The sequence below is a fragment of the Durio zibethinus genome, chromosome 10 (assembly GCF_047325235.1).
Source record: "Durio zibethinus cultivar Kanyao isolate XHJ-2024 chromosome 10, ASM4732523v1, whole genome shotgun sequence".
Lineage (NCBI taxonomy): Eukaryota > Viridiplantae > Streptophyta > Magnoliopsida > Malvales > Malvaceae > Durio > Durio zibethinus.
The window spans coordinates 3,096,731-3,116,322 of record NC_143171.1 but is presented as its reverse complement, the minus strand read 5'-3'; the positions used below and the strand labels follow the sequence as shown (position 1 = coordinate 3,116,322).

Below are 19,592 nucleotides of genomic sequence, written 5' to 3'. Positions count from 1 at the left end.
GTCTGATAATAATCCACAGAAGTACGATGAAGAGTTTATATTAACAACTTAACATACATGCAGACAAGATGAGTAAAGGTACAATGGTTCAAAATCATTTACAGGAGCCGCCTGCATTGGCACCAACCTGTTAGAAATGCAAGATGAGTGTAACCCTATATATACATGCCTGTGGCTCTATTTACATGGACTATTGTAACAGAAAAACCTACACAAGTAAAATGTAAGAAATAGAATAAAATTAGATGATGGCCATGTGAACAGCCCTCAAATGACCATAACAATCGTCACTGCTACTAAAGAACTCTAAACATACCCAGCAAACATGCCTCCCGCACTTACATTCGACATGGTTACACCCGTCGATCTTCTCAATTGTATATCCACAGATTGGGCAAGTTTTCACCTGCTCTTTTCCTTTGCACCACTCTTTCAAAGATGAATCAGGATCATCCTTGAACTCTCGGTACTTCTCACATGACAGATATGGATGATACTCCATGTGGCACCTAGTACAAGTCTCTGCATAACATGCTCCACAGACAAATGGCTCACCAAAAGTCTCAGGATCAGCAACGCGATAAACTGAAGGGCAATCAGGAGATGGGCAAAATCTATAGGTGCCCCTACTTGAAGCAACAAATGCCCCTAAAGCAGCCCTAAAGAGTTCCTCTAGCTTCTCAGTTGAAAGGAGAAACTTCAAATCAGTAAGGAATATGGGAACCTTGCAACCTTGGTGGGCACAGCATATTGGGAAACTATCCAAGTTTTTGATAGCAGACTCACATTGCTCCACCAAACACAACCGACAGAAGAAATGGGAACAACCTTCAAGCTTGTAGCCATCTTCTACTTCACACAAGCAAACGGGGCAGGTAACTTCACTATCAGATCCCTCAGCTAAATCTTTACCTGTCTCTGCAATCTCAAGAACAATCTCTTCTACCTTTCGCTTCGTCTCTTTGTCACCACGAACCGATATAACATGATGCCTGGTGCTAAGTGTAAACTCGGCCCCAGGTATTTTCTCTTTCAGCCCATGAAGGTCTGGCCTGAATTTCTTAACCACTTTCTTCATCAGGTCAGGAGGCAGACCCGGACCATGAAGTCGGACCTCAAGCTGCTTGCTCTCATGGTAAGACAAAAGGGATTGAATCAATTTTTGCTGGGCTACAGCAGCATCTTCTGGAGAGCCAAAGATTCTTACATTGAGACTATGCCTGTCAAAAGAAATGTAGGTTTTTGTCTCTCGCTGCAATGATCTCATCAGATAAATGCCATCCCTAGAGAACAGATGCTGCAATATGGAAGGAGTGAGGCTGGCATGTTCTATGTTCCTACCATTCATTAGCTCTTCCACTGGCCTTCTCAACTCTGCCACAGTTTTGGTGGCATTGGCAGATATTCTCACCCGATAGGAGCCATTTTCATTTGCCTCTAGATTGCAGTCTACACCTGTAAAAGATGTATTTCATGCCCATCACAATTTGCCAATTTTGATAGATAACATCCAAACTACTTGATCATACTGCTGAACTATTTAGTCAAAACTGTAATTATGAGGGATATGCAACCTTTAGTTTATACAGATATTCGATGGAAGAGTTTATCTATAACCAGCTCAGACTCCCTGTATTTTGAGTTGGACTTTTATTCAAATGGAACTTATTTTCCAATCTACCCACCTTTGTACAACACAAAACTGTCACCTGCCAATTATCTTCTCCCTTACTTTTTTTTTATTTAACCAAGAAAACAACTTTGTTGATAAAAAATCCCGGAAGTACAGAGATGCTGATACAGGCAAAACAAGCTAAAGACTACAGAGACAACTAAACTTGTGCTCAAGAAATCAGCTTGCTGAAATAACTTTTTCATCTGTTTTAAGAAGACATATTCTAATCTTTCATATGCTAATCAATTGCACCTATTAATTAATTTTAAGATCACCCATGTGCTGTAAAACTAAGCTTCTATAGCGCAGTTTAAATCGTTTAAAATCAGGATAACTGCACTAAGAATCTTAAATGTTTATATGCATGTAAATCAAGTGTTATAGATTGAAAATGACCTATTGAATTATTCAGCTTCCACAAAGTACAGTGACCGAGTAATTCTGCCAGTCACCATTAACAAGAGTGACCAAAATTTGACATTTAAACTTATAATTGAAAGGCAACCAAATGCTACCTTAAATTAAAATAGAAAGTTAGAAACAAATAAACACCATCACAAAGAGAAGAAAGAAAAAGAGAAATGGCATGAACCAAAGACTAGATATTATAGACAACAATTCAAGGATTTCAGAAATGATGTGCAGGTATATCCTAACATAAATTTAAAAATGTTATATCCTATATCAAACAAATGACTAACCACACAACCAAGTCACAAAACCAGATTCTCAAAAAACAATCACAGATCAAGCACGCTAATCTGGTTCAAAGTTTCAATGCCATTCTGCACAGCATTGATCCCATGCCTTTCTCACTGAGACAGCAAAATCTTTTGAGCAAAGGGGCTGTTTCAAATTGGTTCAACCCCAAAACCCTTGCAAATCCAAGTAGTTCAAGACTCAAGAATCAACCTATGACACCTAAGATTCCATTTTCCATAGCAGATCCAATTATAATGAAAACCCTCTATCTGGTGGTAATCTAAATTAGATCTAATATTTCTTTCCTTTTCATTATGCCCTAGTGCCAAAGGCATGAAACGATTTGACAATGTTGAGGAGAGGTGGCAAGAGAGAGCAAAAGGAGAATTACTGACAGAGATTGAGAGATTCTGATGTCCTCAATTAGAAATTGAACGTGTTTCAGACTTAATCAGTCATTTTCAAACTTACAGGCCTTATTGCACTATCATGCAAACTTTTAGCACTTCTAGAGTAATTATCCCTCTTAACATTAACATACAAAAACAACCAAAAAGAAAACTAAAGCTTTTCTCACTACCTAATGTCAGCTATTTGGATCATATTGCACCATCGTCCTCTACCTCCCTTCACATGGGTGTCCTTCATAACCACATCTTCTCACAAGAACATTTATAGGACCTCCAAACTTTTAAAAAAATAATAAAAAAATTTATACACAGTTGACTATGCATGTTCTGAATTAGTCTAAATACTCTGGTATCTCATGTCCAACTTCATGTAGTACATTTTTGGACCTCATATTTTCAGTATAAGAGCATAAAGGACCTAAATGTATGTAAAACTTGACATTTAAGTCATTTCTCATTAGTTTCCTATATTCCGAATCCATTTTACATAATGTTGATGTTCGGGTGATCAACTCATTCCACCTATAAAAGTTTCTAACTTAGTAGCTCAAAATCGCAATTACAGAACCAACAGTACACAACTATATTTAATGTAAAAAAAGCACATAGCAATTTAGCATCATTCCCAACTGTTCTCAAAATAGTTTTCAAAACATAATTCTACTAGCCAAATGTGGAAACTTTAACACATGAATGTTCAGATGACACAAAACCAACTACAACTATTTAGCTCAGTACAATTTAGACAACAATGTTCATGTCAATATTTGTTGGTTCAATATTTTCAAGCATACCTAGATGGCTCGGAAAACTCTACAATTTATCATTTCAAATTTTAAAAGGGCCAAAATGATGATAAAATAATCTCTATAAGAGTTTTTTTTTTTTTTTGGGAAGAGGGTGGGTGTTACACTAGTAGAAGTGCATACACGTAAAAGAATGCTCCTTCTGAATATTAAGCATAATTTGCTAAATCTATCAGTATTTATCACACACTTTTATGCTGCAATATTATCCATTATCAATCACATTTCTACTAACCAATTTTTACACCACCTTAAGCAACTAATACACCTGTCTAACTGGAATGTTCTACTTTGATTTTCAAGATGCCCCAAAATGCACATAACTTTCAAGTTTGGTATCTTTCCCAAATTTTCACCTGCTTTTCCTCTTTTTAACATTGGAAAAAGACAAACAGTGTAGACCACCTCTTGTGAAACTGCACAGCTGGTCAGATGAAATACTGCTATAGCAATATCAAAAAGTGCAAAGGGAAACCAAAGAATATATATTTAAAAAAGTCTAAATTATTTTCAGTAGGAAAAGGGAGTTCATGGATATGATGAGGTTCATGCAACTGAGAAATTCAAGATGAAGACAGTCATCTATGATTCATTTACACACACCATCAGTTACTACATGAGAGGAATTGAAGAATTCCATTAAAGTGAATCATGCTGATTGTTCTTCACCATCCTAATAATGAGAATGTGACAGAACCAACCAAAGAAAAAAAACATAGACCCACCAACTACAGAGCCTCTAAACTATGTCCTCAGGACACAGTTGCTCATACCAATGTTGTATCTTTTATCCAAGCTTGAATTAGCATTCATGATATTATTAAAGTATGATTAAGTGATGTGTAAATAGTCACACATATCTATGTGTGCAGCACCACCTTGGAAAGAAATGGAAGTGAACGTAATTAGTATAACAGGACATTAGAATGAAAAACAAGCAACTCAATGACTAGCTCTGGCCCAATGCACATATTTTGACACCCAAACACAAGCAGAGGCATGAGAATACAACAATAAGAACATGAACATAAATGTTAGACAGAACAAAAAATGAATAATAGTTCTATGTCAGTATGAGTACCTTTTAGACGTCTGAAGCTTGCTAGTAAAGAATCCAGTTGCTTCTTAATAACAGCATAGACAGATGAAGAGCAGGATATAGAGGTATGAAACACTTGCTGGCACCTTATCTTCTGCCATGACAAACATCCAGGTAATACTTTCCCCTCTAGCTGCTCTAAAGCTTTTGCAGCCTCCAAATGTAATCTTCCATCGAAGGTGATCAAGGCTTTCATGAAAGTTTCCTTTGGTTCGGGCTGGAAAACCTGAACCCGACAATAATTTGTATGGAGATTCCTTTTAGGCATAAAGGGGGATATTTCTCTCTGGAGTGCCTCTTCACAAGCACCACATGTTGGATTTTCCACAGCATCTCCTCTCACCAGGAAGAAATCATGGATTTTCCTTTCTGTTGCCCTCTGTAGTGCATCCCAAACTTCAGCTTCAGAAAGCTCTTTATCAATTCCATAAATCACTACAGAACCAACAGAACCAACAGATTTCCTGCTAACTTCACACCGAACAAATTTCCCCCCTATTACCAGATTAGAGAAATCATCAATAATGAAACCAACGTCAAGCAGATCACATCTAATGACTCCAAACCCTTTACTGGCCCTACGAGGCCAATAAACCTTTGCTTTGACAGCAGGGAAGGAGAACATCTTATGATCACCTCCAAAGGATATCCTTGAAGGAAGTACCTTCAATGGAGAGCCAGCAAAGTCAACTCCATCCAGCTCAGCAGCTTTTCTGGCAGCATCAGGAGTTAGGAATGTTATCTTGCCCCATTTTTCCTTATCATCACTCTCTTGTCCATTGGCTTGAGATTTATGGACAGAACAAATACTGCCATCAGAATATTTCTCAAAGAACATCAAAAGCTCCTTATCTTCAAGATTGTTAACGTTTGAATGGAATACATCCACAGTCAAAGATCTCTTATCAACTTCAAGATGCTTAATCTCAGCACCTGCTCCAAAAAGAGCCATAGATGGCGAGGCACTCGGACCACGAAATAAACGTTGCTCCATGCATTCATTAAGTAACCATTTCCTTTCACATTCCAGCACCTCATTAACAGAAGCCAGAACCTTCTGCATGTCCATTGATGAGGCAAACAGCAGAATCTCATTCTGCTCAATATTGACCTGAATACCAATTCGTTCATCCATACAGGCAGTCCTAATCCGTGATAAAAGAGATCGAAGATTATGGTTGGATCTCCCACAAAATTTTTTTAGTTGAGTACTACCAAAACCAGTCAATGCCTTCACTTGCAACTTATGGCTTTCCATCTTACACACATCAAACAGGGGTGGAGGATGGAGAGTGGCTAAAGATTCAAAATCAAAAGCAGTTACACAGACCAAGTACTGATTAGTTATTGATAAGAGTTCACTGAAAACAACCCAACTTGGCTTCTGACCAAATATCAGCAATGAACACGAAGGATGCAGCTGAACATGTTGTCCAGTCAATGCCACCTCATAACCAAGTTGATCGTAACCAGAATACATGGCAACATTTTCAGCAAGCGAAGAAAGTATAATAGCCTTCAAACATTTATCATGCTCAGTAGACTTATGAGGATCCCACAACAAGTAACTTGGAATAATAACAGCAAGTTCCTTTTGCAGACACATTTCCAATTCGGTGACTGTGTCTTGGCATCTCCGCATTGACTTAGCATTTATACTGTTTTCCCAGCACCATTTATTTTTCCTGTGGTGTGGGAGAGCTTCCCACTCCTTGTACACAGAGAGCAGAGTGAAAAGGTCACCATTCCTGTGGCAAAATTGCACCTTAAGACAATCAGCTTTTATCTTGTCATCATCATTACCCACCCTGCAAAATATGCTACTGGAATTTGCCATAACAGCAGCAAGAACAAGACCCTCTCTACGCAGACCAAATGGGAAGCAACTGAGAATCAGTTTACCAAGGCGAGGCTCAATCCCCAATTTTACCAAGTACCGTCCTTCATCAGTTAATTCAAAAACACCATTATTTTCCACAATGGCTCCCAACTGGATAAGATTCCTAGTTGCCATGTCAATGGCTTTAGAACTAGGTGCATCAACAAAATCAAAACTCTGAACATTCTTGATTCCCAAAGCAAGGATCCTCAGAACTGCAACACCAAGATGAACTCTGCGAATCTCAGGCTCCTGATTAGGGGGCATTGACTCAAAATCACTTTCAGTGTATAGTCTGTAGCATCTTCCTGGTTCTGTCCTCCCAGCACGACCAGCCCGTTGATTAGCAGAACTCTGGCTAATCCAGCAGACTTTGAGAACGTTCATTCCAGTGCCAGGTTCAAATTTACTCTCCTTGACCATACCAGAATCGATCACATACTTGATCCCAGGAATAGTAAGTGATGTCTCTGCAATATTAGTTGCAAATACAACTTTTCTTTTCCCATGGTAGTTCTGGAAAACATGAAATTGCTCGTCAAAGGAAAGCTTTCCATGCAATGGTAATGCAACTGCATTTGGAGCTTCAAAATGTTCACAAGCCCATTCTACCTCCATCTGGGAAGTCAAAAAAGCAAGAATGTTCCCCTCCTTCTCTGTTTTATGAACCTTAACAGCCATCCTCATGACATCAGAAACATATGAAGCAACCACACCAGAACTAGAAGTTCCCTCAGTTGCACAAGGAACATATTTAATATCAACAGGAAAGTTTCTCCCGATCACATGAAAGATTCCACAATCAAAAAAGTATTGTGAGAGTTGATTTGCGTTGGCCGTTGCAGACATTATTATAAGCCTTAAATCAAGTCTTCGACCAAGTAAACCTTTAACCAATGACAAAAGAAGATCAGTGTTCAAACTTCTCTCATGGGCCTCATCAACAATAATGCAAGAAATTCCTGACAAATCCCTATCCTTCATATAATGCTGCAGTAAACAGTGGTCGGTCATATATATTATTTTGGAATCAAATTGCTGAGCAGATGAAAACGTTGGATAACAAATGACTGAATTATCATCATAACATCCAATGCTTTCTTCTCTCACTCTTTCTGCTAATGAGATAGCAGCAATCTTTCTTGGCTGAGTACATATAATTGACTCATCAGCAGCGATTCCTGAATCAGCAAGAAACTGAACCAGCTGTGTACTCTTTCCTGATCCAGTCTCTCCAATCAATACCATTATCTGTGCATTTAATAGTTATAAGAAAAACCAGGACAAAACTACACTGTAATTAAATTTAAACACCTAAATAACATAGGAACAAAAGAAATAAAATAGCAAAGAGAATTTCCTAATCATCTTGCAGTTACTATCTACTACTTCATGGGAAGACAAATGAATCGTTTTAATCTTTTATGAGGTTGATAACAACCTTGAATTTGATGTTGGCCTGATGATCAGTTTAGCTGCTGCTCCCTACTTGCTCATTTGCAACTATTGACCTATGTTTAGTTTTCAACCTTCATAGTATCTCAATGTTCTAATCCACTTTATCCTAAATCCCAGTTTAAGCAATTGAAACACCTCCTCATACAGGTCTCCGCAGACTATCCTATATTTCATCTAATTAGTATTTAGATGTTCACTAATTTCTCTAAACCCAAGAATATTCCCCAATACACGAATTTAAAAAGTCCAACAGGGTTTAAACATTTACAACATGTTCATCAAGCTATAGATAAGGAAGCCCACACTGAATTACTAAGCTAACATATATAATTAGATGGACCCCAACATTGATCGTAAATTCTTTATCTGCAACTAACTTAAATCTCGACATACATATAAACCCAATAATGGAAATTTCCAAAAATACAAAGTCAATGTTAAGATAATAATCCTTTGTTGATTTTACATGGCAAGCATATAAATTTACTTTCAGAGCTTTTAAACTCTATTGCATTGGAAAATACTTAAACCTACTTTTCAAGTTCTTTAATTCTGAATTCCACTGTCAATGTATCAGATGATAATCCTAAGTAGTGCTTTTAATCTCCAACACACATGGGAAGTACAGAAACCAATTTTTCACGTTTTTTAAATTGCATCACCAGGTTATTATACTGCACCCTCAATATATAAGATAATAATCCAAATCCATCTTACAAAATACATCACAAAACCCAAAAAAAAAAAAAAAAAAAGCAGAATACAAAACAGAAAAAGGGTTGAGAATAGATTTTCACCTGTTCACGATGTATTCTAGTCAGAATCTCTTTCCTATGAGCATATATAGGCAAACCATACTCCAACCTCCTACATTCTCTCAAAATCAGCTTATGAATTCTCTTCCAATCAAACCCCCCATCAAGCCTGAAAGCGTCCACACCTTCCTCTTCTTCCTCATTCCCGATTTCCCCATCTTCCAAGCACCCTAACAAACTCCTCATCCCGCCCTTAAACTCCCTCAACCGCTTCGAAATCATCAACCTCTCCGCCATCAAAGCTTTCTTCTTGTCATTCAACTCAGAAAACCTTCCTACCTGATAATGCCTCTTACCCATTTGTCCTGACAAGTCAACAATCTCATCGGATAGTTCCTCGATTTTTTTCTGCCACTTCTTAGCCAATTCCCCTTCCATCAACCCCTTTATATGGTCGGAGAAAAGGGTTCTAAGGTTTTCTTTGAGTTCCACCGTGTCGGAAGGCACAAGGACGTTGGAAATAACATTGGGAGTAAATTGGTGAGATCCATCAAGGCGGGAACGCCAGAGAGAAAGAATCGAAGAGAGGGTGTGGGACCATTCCCGGAAATATATGTTAGCGGCGATTTTTCCAGTGGTGCGAATCTCGAAACTTTCAGGGGATGGGTTAAGTTGGGAGATAATAGCTTGTAGGTTGTTAGGTTTAGAAGGGAATGGGGAGTAAGATTCGTGAAGGAGCTCAATTATGAAGTTTGGGAGTGGGAGGATGTTGGAATTGGTGTAACCAACGGCACTGTGCAGTGAAGGTGGGTGCCGACGACGGTGGTTTTGGTTACTTACTACAGGAAAATTGGGTCTTTGATGGTGATCGTTTCGGTTGCTGTGTTGGTCATGACGGTAGGGTATATGGCCGCCCGGAGAAGGCGGGTGACGGTGGTTGGAGTATGAAGAGAAATTCTTCATGGCATAGAGAAAACAAACAAATTGAAAGGCATAAAAGAAACGATTTGTTTGGTTTTGGGGTGTTCCTCAGCTTTCCTTCATGTTCTGCTTTATGGAATTTGAAGAAGAAAGTGAGTGAGTGAATAGAACACAAATACAGAACGAAGCCACGAGTTTTATTTAAAATACGGTTTAAAACTTTGGATTTTTCCTTGAAAAAAAAAAAGACATTTGGGGGAAGTGGGGATTACGAGGAAGATGAGGGTGTCAATGGCAAATAAAAAAAATTGTGGTTATTGGGCTTCCGGAGGGAATTGGATGCTCCCCCTTTCTTCTACTAACGCAACTTATGCCCTAAGCCAACATCAATTTTTTTTTTTTTCATAAAGTCCCACAAAAAAAAAATCACTATAAAGTTTTTTTTTTTATTTGAGACTTTTAGTATTCCATAATCATTTAAATCTTAAAGTTAAAATCAAATTGAACCTCGTAAGAGAGATAAAATTTTTCAGTATCTATTTTTTTATTTATAAGATTCGAAATCAAAATTTTATTTAAAAAAATTAAAATTTTTAATTATTCGTGATCAACAAACCTAATTTTGTAATATAATAATATTACTTTATTTTTTGCTGCAAATGAGAGTTAATGCCCTTATAAGAGAGAAGGGGAATGGCGGGATCGAACCCACACTTACATGATTTTCAACTTATCTTTTAACCACTAAATTAAGAGAGTAAAGTCTAGTAATAATACTTTTGTTTGTTAGGTAAATGATTTATAGATTAGGTTTAATGAAAATTATCATTAAATTTTGATGTAAATAAAAGAATTTAGTATTTACTATAACTAAAATAAACCAGATTATATGAGTGTATTTTTATCTTATTATAAGTAATTTTTTTATAATTTAAAATGACATTGTATTAAGATGTCATGAATAGTTCCTAAAAATTTAAATTCGGAAAAGAGGCGGTTAGTAATATATTTCAATTGGTTTGCTAAACCAAAAATATTAATTTTATTTTTTTTATAATTTAAATTTATGCATTACAATTTTAAAGATATTTAAATCATATTAATATTTATCCATTATTATTATATCCAAAAATCATTATTTACAAATTCTTAAAATTAAAAAGTTTGTTAAAAAATTTAAATCATAATCATACAAAATTAATAAAAATGAAATTAACTTTTCAATTATCTCAATAAAATTTTAAGTTTTCAACCAAGTATCAAATGTGCTTTTATTTTTTGTTGGTACAAAAATGATCAAAGCCTAGAGAATTTAAGAAAAGATAAGTTGTAGGTTTAGAGATTCGAATTCCAATTTTATAAAAATTCATCTTAGAGATTCGAAAATAACTTTTTCCTTTCATATCATTTTTTATTTTTATTTTAAATATTTATCTCAAACTATTATAATTATTTTACCAACCAAAAAAATCTTATTGAAACTATTTTAGAAAAAGATTTTTAAAAAACACCATAACTTTTGATATCAAAATTTCATCTTCATTATTTACAAAAAAAATAAAATAAAATTTCATCTGCATTATTTTAAAAGTATATTTATTTTTTTATAAAATATTTACTGATTGATTGATTTATACTTCTTCTTATTTCAAATATTAATTACCCAAAGAATTAAAAACATTCTCATAATTCAATGGTAGATTGTAATTAGTAACTCCTCGATTAATTATAGATTTTATTAATATTAAAAGCATAATACTGTCACATTAATATATAATTTTTAATTTTACGAGTTCGTGATGCATTTGTTAATATAGTGTTTGCATATATATATATATATATATATTAATAAGTATAATAAAAAAAATTTTAAACAAAAAATATTATATATTATTAGTTTATCAATTAAACTCTCAAAATTAAATGTTAAAATCCATCGTTGATACAAATTTATATTATAAAAAAAGTGATATCATAATTCTATATTTGTTATCGTAAGATTATAAACCTTACAATTTTTCTTTTGCCATTTCATTCCATAATCAAGATATATGGCAAATTTATTTTTCTCCAATGCTTTAACTTATCTTTTATGTTACTCTAAAATTTCTTTCGATAAGATTTATGGATACCCAGGTATGCAAAATTATATTATATTAAAAAGTAAAATTATATTTCTTAAATTGCTATTAAGACCTTTTTTCCACCCAATATTTGACGGTACATGGCAGGAAGCATGACTTGGTCGTCAGGTAGCTGATCATATTGAAACCTAGTACGCAATTTTTTAGGCCAACAAAATTCCCAGTTGATCACGTGGCTTATTAACTCCGCAACGTGTTAAAAAGCAACAAAAAATTATTGCTTACGAAAGCGTAGGACAAGATGCAGTCTTCTACCTGAAAAAGCCGCAAGAAGTTCAAAAATATGGGGCCCATCCGTACACTGGGCCCATTGTCCATATAATTAGATTAGAGCCGACAGCTTTCGTGACTCACGTTTTTCTTTTGTGGGGCCCGCAAAAGCCGAAAGAAGACTTGTGAGAATCAAGTCAAGCCATTTTCTTGTTGGAGAGGCATCTGTGGAAGTAGCAAAAAGAAGCAGAGATTTTGTATTTTTTCTATTTTTTAGAATTAAAATACGATAAAAGAAAGAAAATATGTAGATTTGCATATTTTTATTTATTCTAAAAAGTAAATTTTATTTTTTTTCTCTAACGTTAACCGCTTAATAGTGGCTTAAAGTTGGTGTTATTCGAAATTTATTTTTTTTTTAATATACGGAATCAACTTTTATCTTTCCAATTCTAGGGATTAATTTAAATAAAAAATTATTTATTAATAAAATATAAATTTAATTTTTTATCTAAAACTTGATCTCCAGGCCAAGCGGAACTCGGTAACAAATCTGCTCTTACTTGGAGATTGGGCAGTTAACTACTTGAAATACAAAAATTATAATAACATTACCCTCTTATAAATTTACACCAAAAATTTATATGAGATGAATAAAAAAGAATTATGTTAGTATTAACTTAAATTCCATATAATATTTTGATATAACTTACCAATTCATGTATTTATTAAATAATTATAATATAATAATTATAAATCATGTTTAATATATAAAATAATAGATAAAATAAAATGATAATCATCTTATACCATATTTGATTTGTGTTTAAAAAAAATTATAAAAAAATTTAATTATTCGATTGACATAAGATAATTTAATTATTCTAAAATGAAAAAAATTATTTTTAATTTATAAAATTAAATTTACATATTTTATTATACTTTTAAAAATTATATTAATAATTCAAATTATAAAAATTTTGAAAAAATATTTTTTATCAATAAATAAAATTATTTTATCTTAATTCTTACACTCATCAAACACAAGATAAGATGATATTATTGAATTTAATTTTATTCATAATATCATCTTATCTTATCATATCATATTATAATATTGTATCAATCGATATACTAAGATTGATTGGCAAATTTATGAGCAAGACAGATAAATAAATCACAAATTAAGGGGTTAAATAACAAAAAAAAATCTAAATATTATTATTTACAACATTGTTTTGCATTGAAAAAAAAAAAGTATGCGACTTTCTCTAATTTTTTTCTCTCTTTAATGATGTTAAACCATCACATACCCCTCTAAACTACTATACATTGAAAGAGGTATCATAGCCTTTGATTCTTAATTTGCTTGATCGTAGAATTATAACTTTATACCAGAAATTGAACCCTTATTATTATAACTAAAAGTCTTTAACACTACCATCAGACCACTTTTGGTATTAGCATAACTAAAATTTCAGCAAATGTTAAAAGCTCAACAAATGTCAAAGCATCATCCGAATGTACTGTTATCCCAGCAGACCTACTTGACTCAAACAACAGGATATCAAAACAAACCTGCTTATTATGTCTCGGATATGTCATTAGAAGGGATGTTGCCGGTTGAATTAATATCTGATCCATAAATATGCCCCATTTTTGCACGTTTCGTCTCCAAGTATCTTTTGTTATCCTTTGTTATTGGGGTTAATAATGGAACCCTGCCGGCAATGGCCAAACCATAACCTTTAAGCCCAACATACTTTGCAGGATTGTTTGTCATCAGCCTCATTGTATGAACACCGAGATCTCGAAGTATCTGCACCAAATAGAACCCTAAATTCAGCCATGAAAATGATGCATACATATGGATAAAATCATCTTATATAATATTGGAGAAGATCAATATAACATATGGTATGGGCACAAAAACATGGTCGAATTTCAGATCCTTATGTACAAAGAAAGCTTCTTATAGCATGAAATACAATGTTTCCCAACTCTGCAACAAAAAGACTGACAACATTTTAAGATTACATTAAAGATTGTAAAATTCCGCCAACTAAAAGTATTGATAGTTTTACTTGAGTTAATTCACCTTCATAGATTAATTAAGCAATGATCAGACTACAACCGAGGGGAGATTTAGTATCTGATACTTCTTGAAATAATAGAACATTAACAAAAGAGGTAACATGAGAGGGTATTGCAATGAATACAGAAGCAATGCATATATAATACCTAACAAATTGCTAAAGAAAACTTACCTAACAAATTGCTAAATAAAACTTACCTGTGCACCAATGCCATATTCTCGAGAATCAACAGGTAAACCCAACTCCTCATTGGCCTCAACTGTGTCACGTCCATCATCTTGTAGGTTATAAGCACGGAGCTTGTGGCCCAAACCAATCCCTCTACCTTCATGCCCACGGAGATACACTAATACACCCAACCCAGCTGCCTCAATTTGCTTCATTGCTAGTGCCAGCTGGTTCCCACAGTCACATCTGGCTGACCCAAATATGTCACCTGTGAGGCACTCAGAATGTACCCTCACAAGAATATCTTGGCCATCACCGATTTCACCCTGTATGTCCACAATTCAGTCAATGTCCTACCCTATATATATATGCACATCTACCCTGACCCATAACATTTTCCCTTGTCGCTAATGACACAGTAATCTAAAACAAAGGCATAAAAAGGATGAGCCACTCTTTTTCCTCAAGAAAAGGTTCCAGTTTAAATCCCGTCCCCCCCCCCCCCCAAAAAAAAAAAAAGCATAGAATGAGTAAAGCACGGGGAAAAACATCAAATAATGATGAAAAAAAAATGATCCTTTGTACATAGATTCAAGACAACGGCTGAATCATACTTTGCAAAAAGCCTCCACCCTTTTAAAGCCTGATTAAGACATGCATATTTAGAGTTTCTATTCTATCATTTACACTAGGATCAGAAGCAATAGCTGTTCCCAACTTCCAGAACATATCTCATCTTGATTATTTAAACCACAATTTAAGCCCATCAACTTAGAGTTTTAAAATTCCAAAACCAGGGTTATCCTACACCTGAATAGGAGGTAGATTCATTATTCGGGCATTAAAGTGGGCTTGTAACCAAGAGGGGCATTAAAGTGGTTGAATCTTAGAGATAGCTTCATTATAGGCTACTACAGCTTATGTGTACTATCAAAATCTCTTCAGAATTTGATCATACTATTTATTTCTCTTTCAGCCTGTGTGCCTAATCCATCCACATACAAAGTATTTTGCCAGGTCTTATGAAATCCAGATAAGACTTAAGAGTAATCCTACCTAAAAATTACCTTCTACGCTCTGTTTCACCACTTAAATAGCAATAATGGCATGGGGCACAGGAAGATTGTGTGATCTGAAGTCTGTGAAAGAAAGTATGTCATCTTGGATAACCAGCTGAACAACTCAAGTCATCATGCCATAACATGCAAATGTACTCACAAACGCTGTCAGAGAGAATGCATACACGCCCAGCAATGCTTTTATAAAGTACTGAAACATGTTTTATAACTAGAACACAAACAAGTGCAGATGGCAGAGTAAAACACAAAAGGACCAACATCATAGAAAGTCAGCAAAGCAAGTACATTGCTGAAGAGCAAGATATACTCCATGTAGCTTCTAACAAATTACCCAAGAACATATTAATGCTGCAATATCAAGAATCCCTTTGAATTCTGAGCATTTAAAACTGATTGTCAGACATTAGTGTAGGTTATCAACATAAATAAAAAACAGATGAAGGTCATGAGCATGCTAGCTCCGATGAATTACTTACTTTAACCATCGCAATGTGCTCGATCCCATCTAGCAAGGACTTATAACAGTATGCTTTAAATGGGCCCCACATTGTGGGTATCAGTGTAGCAGCAGCCAGCTCAACCAGCCTATCTCTTTTCCTCCTATATCTGTCAATTATTGTAATATAAATAACTTCAGGAAATGGATTAGTTTTGATAGTCAATAAATGAAAAATGCAGATGAGTTCAGATGCTGATGTTCCTTAACATTATATACAAGTTAGCCACCACTCCAGCACAGGTGAATCTCCTAAAATTTTCCTTATATTTTGAGTCATACCCTTGTAAACATTTTTACTGTGAGATGTTGAACATGTTCATAACACTAATATTTAAGGAAAAATAAAAAGTCAAAGTAACAAAGAAAGACATAGTTGGAAAAACTTATATAACAAGCAAAAATAACTGACAGTCAAGTGCCAATGCCTTTTCTTTTCTTTTCTTTCCTCATTTTTTGGGCTCATACCTATAAACCATTCCCAAGAGAAGATGAAAAATAGGACAGAAGTTGCACTAACTCATAAAGGTCAATCTTCTTTCTTCTCTTATACTAAAACTAGGAGCAGATATCGTAGTAGTAAGTAGCAGGTCCTATTTTCCCATTATTTTCTCTTCCCCCTTCCTTGTAGGAGGAGGCAAACTGGGCAATTCAGTTCACAAACTAGTTCACAAGCCAAATACCTATCTATGGTTTGAGGAGACTTAAGGGGTAAACAATGCAATAAAAGCCTCTTAACTTTAACAACACACCAGCACTCCCTATGAAAAGGACTCATGAATACCTGATTAGATCGGCGATAGAAATAATCTTCAACTTTTCTGCCTGTGCAAATTCACGAAGTTTTGGCAACCTAGCCATAGAGCCATCATCATCAACAATCTCACATAAAACTGCCACAGGTTCCAGCCCAGCTAATACAGCAAGATCAACAGAAGCTTCTGTGTGCCCAGCTCTTTTCAGAACCCCTCCCTCCCTGTACTTCAAGGGAAAGATATGACCTGGGCGATTGAAATCTTCAGGTTTTGAATCCTTAGATGCCAGAGCCAGCACTGTTGTAGCCCTATCACGAGCAGAGACACCAGTTGTTGTACCATGCTTTGCATCCTGCATGAAACCAATGCAGTTGATGTTAAAAACCAGGATACAGATTTAAAATTAGTTATAGAAAGCGGACACAACACTGAAACATGAATCCACCAGCAGGATGGAAGTTCTCTTATTGTAGTTGAACTTGCGAGTTTTGCCAATACAAAAGCTGTAGCTTTCATGTATACCTACATAAAGCACAGAACATACCACTGAGACAGTGAAAGCTGTACAAAGTTTTTCCTCATTCTCCTTCTGGGTTACCATTAATGGTAGTTCCAACCTCTCCAAATCTTCAGCTTTCATGCTCACGCAAACAATTCCAGTTCCATGCTTGACAATAAAGGCCATGGCCTCAGGAGTTGCCAATGATGCTGCCATTATCAGATCACCTTCATTTTCTCTATCTTCATCATCTACAACAATCACTAACTGCAAAATTTCCTCTATTAGCAGTGCGATAATCCTTATAAAAGATTATCAAACAACTAACTAGGACAAAAACAAACCTTTCCTTGACGAATATCTTCAATGGCTTCCGGGATGGAAGCAAATCCTTGTGTAGGACGATCCAGGTCATATTCATCAGAAAAGAAACCGCTAGTCATAGGAGTTACTTCAGCCGCAAGTGTTTCAAAACCAATAGCATCAGGTTGTATCTCAATCCCAGTCGGCTGGTCAACAATTCCATTGACAAAACCAGTCTTCCCAGCAACAACTCCATTACCATTAGGATAAGATAGGACATCCCCTTCTCCAGACACCAATGCAGCTCTAATTTTACCGACACCCTTGAAACTCAAACGCATCTTTCTTGATAAAATATTCAAAAACAAAACATGGTTGCAACCATTTGCTGTAATAATCGGATTTGCATAATTGTACCCTCTAAATCAAACAGGAAAAAGAAAAAAAATCATCCCATGCGTACTCAAACCCCTATAATTCTAGAATAATAACATGAAAAATAATATAAAAAAACTTGCTAAGGAGTGAATTAAGAGTACTTACCAAAGTTTTTTACATTTAAATATCATATTTGATTTATATATATATCATATCATATTTCCTCAAATATCACTCAACAAATACCATCAAAACAGTCAGGTAAGATTTTCCAATAATTCAAATGATGATAAATTATATGCCTTTATTTCAGTTACCGAAATACTCTAAAGCTATAAAAAGGAAAACCCTAAGGTAACATTTTTTTTCAATATAAAATATTAAAGACTAAACATAATTAGAACAATTTTCCTAGAAAAGGGTAAAATTATGGAAACCTGGAAAAGATTATGACAAAAAGACAAAAGAAAATCGAACTTACCGTAAACGGGAGAGAGACGTTAAGGAATAATTAAGATTGATGGAAGCCATTAACAATACGAAGGAAGTTTGAGCTTTATTGGGCAATCATCGCCATCGCCACCACCACGAAAAGCAAATAGAGTGGAGAGATGAACAGAAAAGAAAAGCTTTGGGTTTTGTGTGTGGATGGATGATTCCAGCTTTCAGCTGACGTGGCTTTGTGGAATCAGTTTTCCCTTATACCCCAATTGTATCCAAATTCTCGTCCTTTTCTTCTCATTTCCGTTATAGTGGCAAGTTTTAAGCACGTGCTTATAACTCTCCAATTAAATCTGCTTAATTTAAGACATCATGTAAAGATACAATATGAAAAAATATAAAACACATTTAAAATTTTAATAATAGTTATATTTAAGAGTGTTTATTAGGTCTATTTAGTTAATTTTGAATCGAATGATCCAAAATCAAATTATTATTGGGTTAAAAAGTTTCAATTTAATTCACGTTAGCGGAAGTATAATCAAATAATAAATCAAATATATAAGTTTCGATTCAATCTACCTACGTTCACAGATGAAAAATAAGATCCATTAATTATAAAAAATTATAAATATACATCAAATCAATTTCACTCAATGATTAATATCTATAAGCTCTTTCAATCTTTTCGAATCCTATAGAATATACTCAACTTAAATAAATACAAAATCATATGCACCTTTTTAACACAAATACACACATACTTGTATGTATCCATTCATTATACTTATGTGAATCATCTTAATCTCATCTAGTTCACTTTCAAACATTCAAATATTCAAACATGTACACCCATGAGACATAAATCTCTAATACTCCTACTCTTTTACATATTTTTCTTATATCTAATCCTAAGAAGATTTTACTTATTTATAAGCATACATACTTGTCTATTAAGAACTAAGCAATAAAGTACCTCGTATTTTTCCTTCTGCCTTGGGTTGTCTCGATATACTTTCTACAGCTTGGCCCACAACAGTACCTTGACCAACTCCAGGTCCAATAGAAGCAAACTCGACAGCCAACCCAGCAACAATAACGGAAGCGACAGAAGCCAGTGGATTCATGATAAGTTCCTCGCACCAAAATAAAGAAATGGTTAATGATACAATCATCCAATGAATTTTTACTTAATTATATTATTCCATCGCTAAGATTCAACCTACCCAAGTAACTAAGAACTTTAATCTTAAGGAGATTTTACATATTTATAAGTATACATACTTGCCTATTAAGAATCCATTTCCTTTTAAAAAAT

The 19,592-nt window shown here is 34.7% G+C and overlaps 2 protein-coding genes and 1 long non-coding RNA gene across 4 annotated transcripts; 1 reads left to right on the top strand and 2 right to left on the bottom strand.

The window, feature by feature from the left end:
- Window positions 1-22: 22 nt before the first annotated feature.
- Window positions 23-9,878, bottom strand: LOC111293182 (ATP-dependent RNA helicase DEAH11, chloroplastic-like). The gene is made up of 3 exons (XM_022885958.2): window positions 8,827-9,878; window positions 4,675-7,822; window positions 23-1,455 (listed from the first exon to the last, which is right to left on the bottom strand). The coding sequence occupies exons 1-3, from the start codon at window positions 9,745-9,747 to the stop codon at window positions 242-244; spliced, it is 5,283 nt and encodes a 1,760-aa protein (XP_022741693.2). The 5' UTR covers window positions 9,748-9,878; the 3' UTR covers window positions 23-241.
- LOC149516350 (uncharacterized) lies at window positions 736-1,680 on the top strand. The gene is made up of 2 exons (XR_016345557.1): window positions 736-875; window positions 1,082-1,680. It is a non-coding gene; the product is annotated as an uncharacterized LOC149516350 (long non-coding RNA).
- Window positions 9,879-11,961: 2,083 nt separating the features above from the next.
- LOC111292475 (bifunctional riboflavin biosynthesis protein RIBA 1, chloroplastic-like) lies at window positions 11,962-18,563 on the bottom strand. 2 transcript variants are annotated; one of them, XM_022884882.2, is made up of 8 exons: window positions 18,315-18,557; window positions 17,497-17,875; window positions 17,198-17,419; window positions 16,683-17,005; window positions 15,879-16,008; window positions 14,353-14,649; window positions 13,638-13,878; window positions 11,962-12,284 (listed from the first exon to the last, which is right to left on the bottom strand). In XM_022884882.2, exons 1-7 carry the CDS (start codon window positions 18,362-18,364, stop codon window positions 13,645-13,647), a joined length of 1,635 nt encoding a protein of 544 aa, XP_022740617.2. In that variant the 5' UTR covers window positions 18,365-18,557; the 3' UTR covers window positions 11,962-12,284; window positions 13,638-13,644. The 2 variants fall into 2 exon arrangements, with proteins under 2 accessions (XP_022740617.2, XP_022740616.2); XM_022884881.2 differs by lacking the exon at window positions 11,962-12,284 and having other exon boundaries at window positions 13,448-13,878; window positions 18,315-18,563.
- Window positions 18,564-19,592: the final 1,029 nt, after the last annotated feature.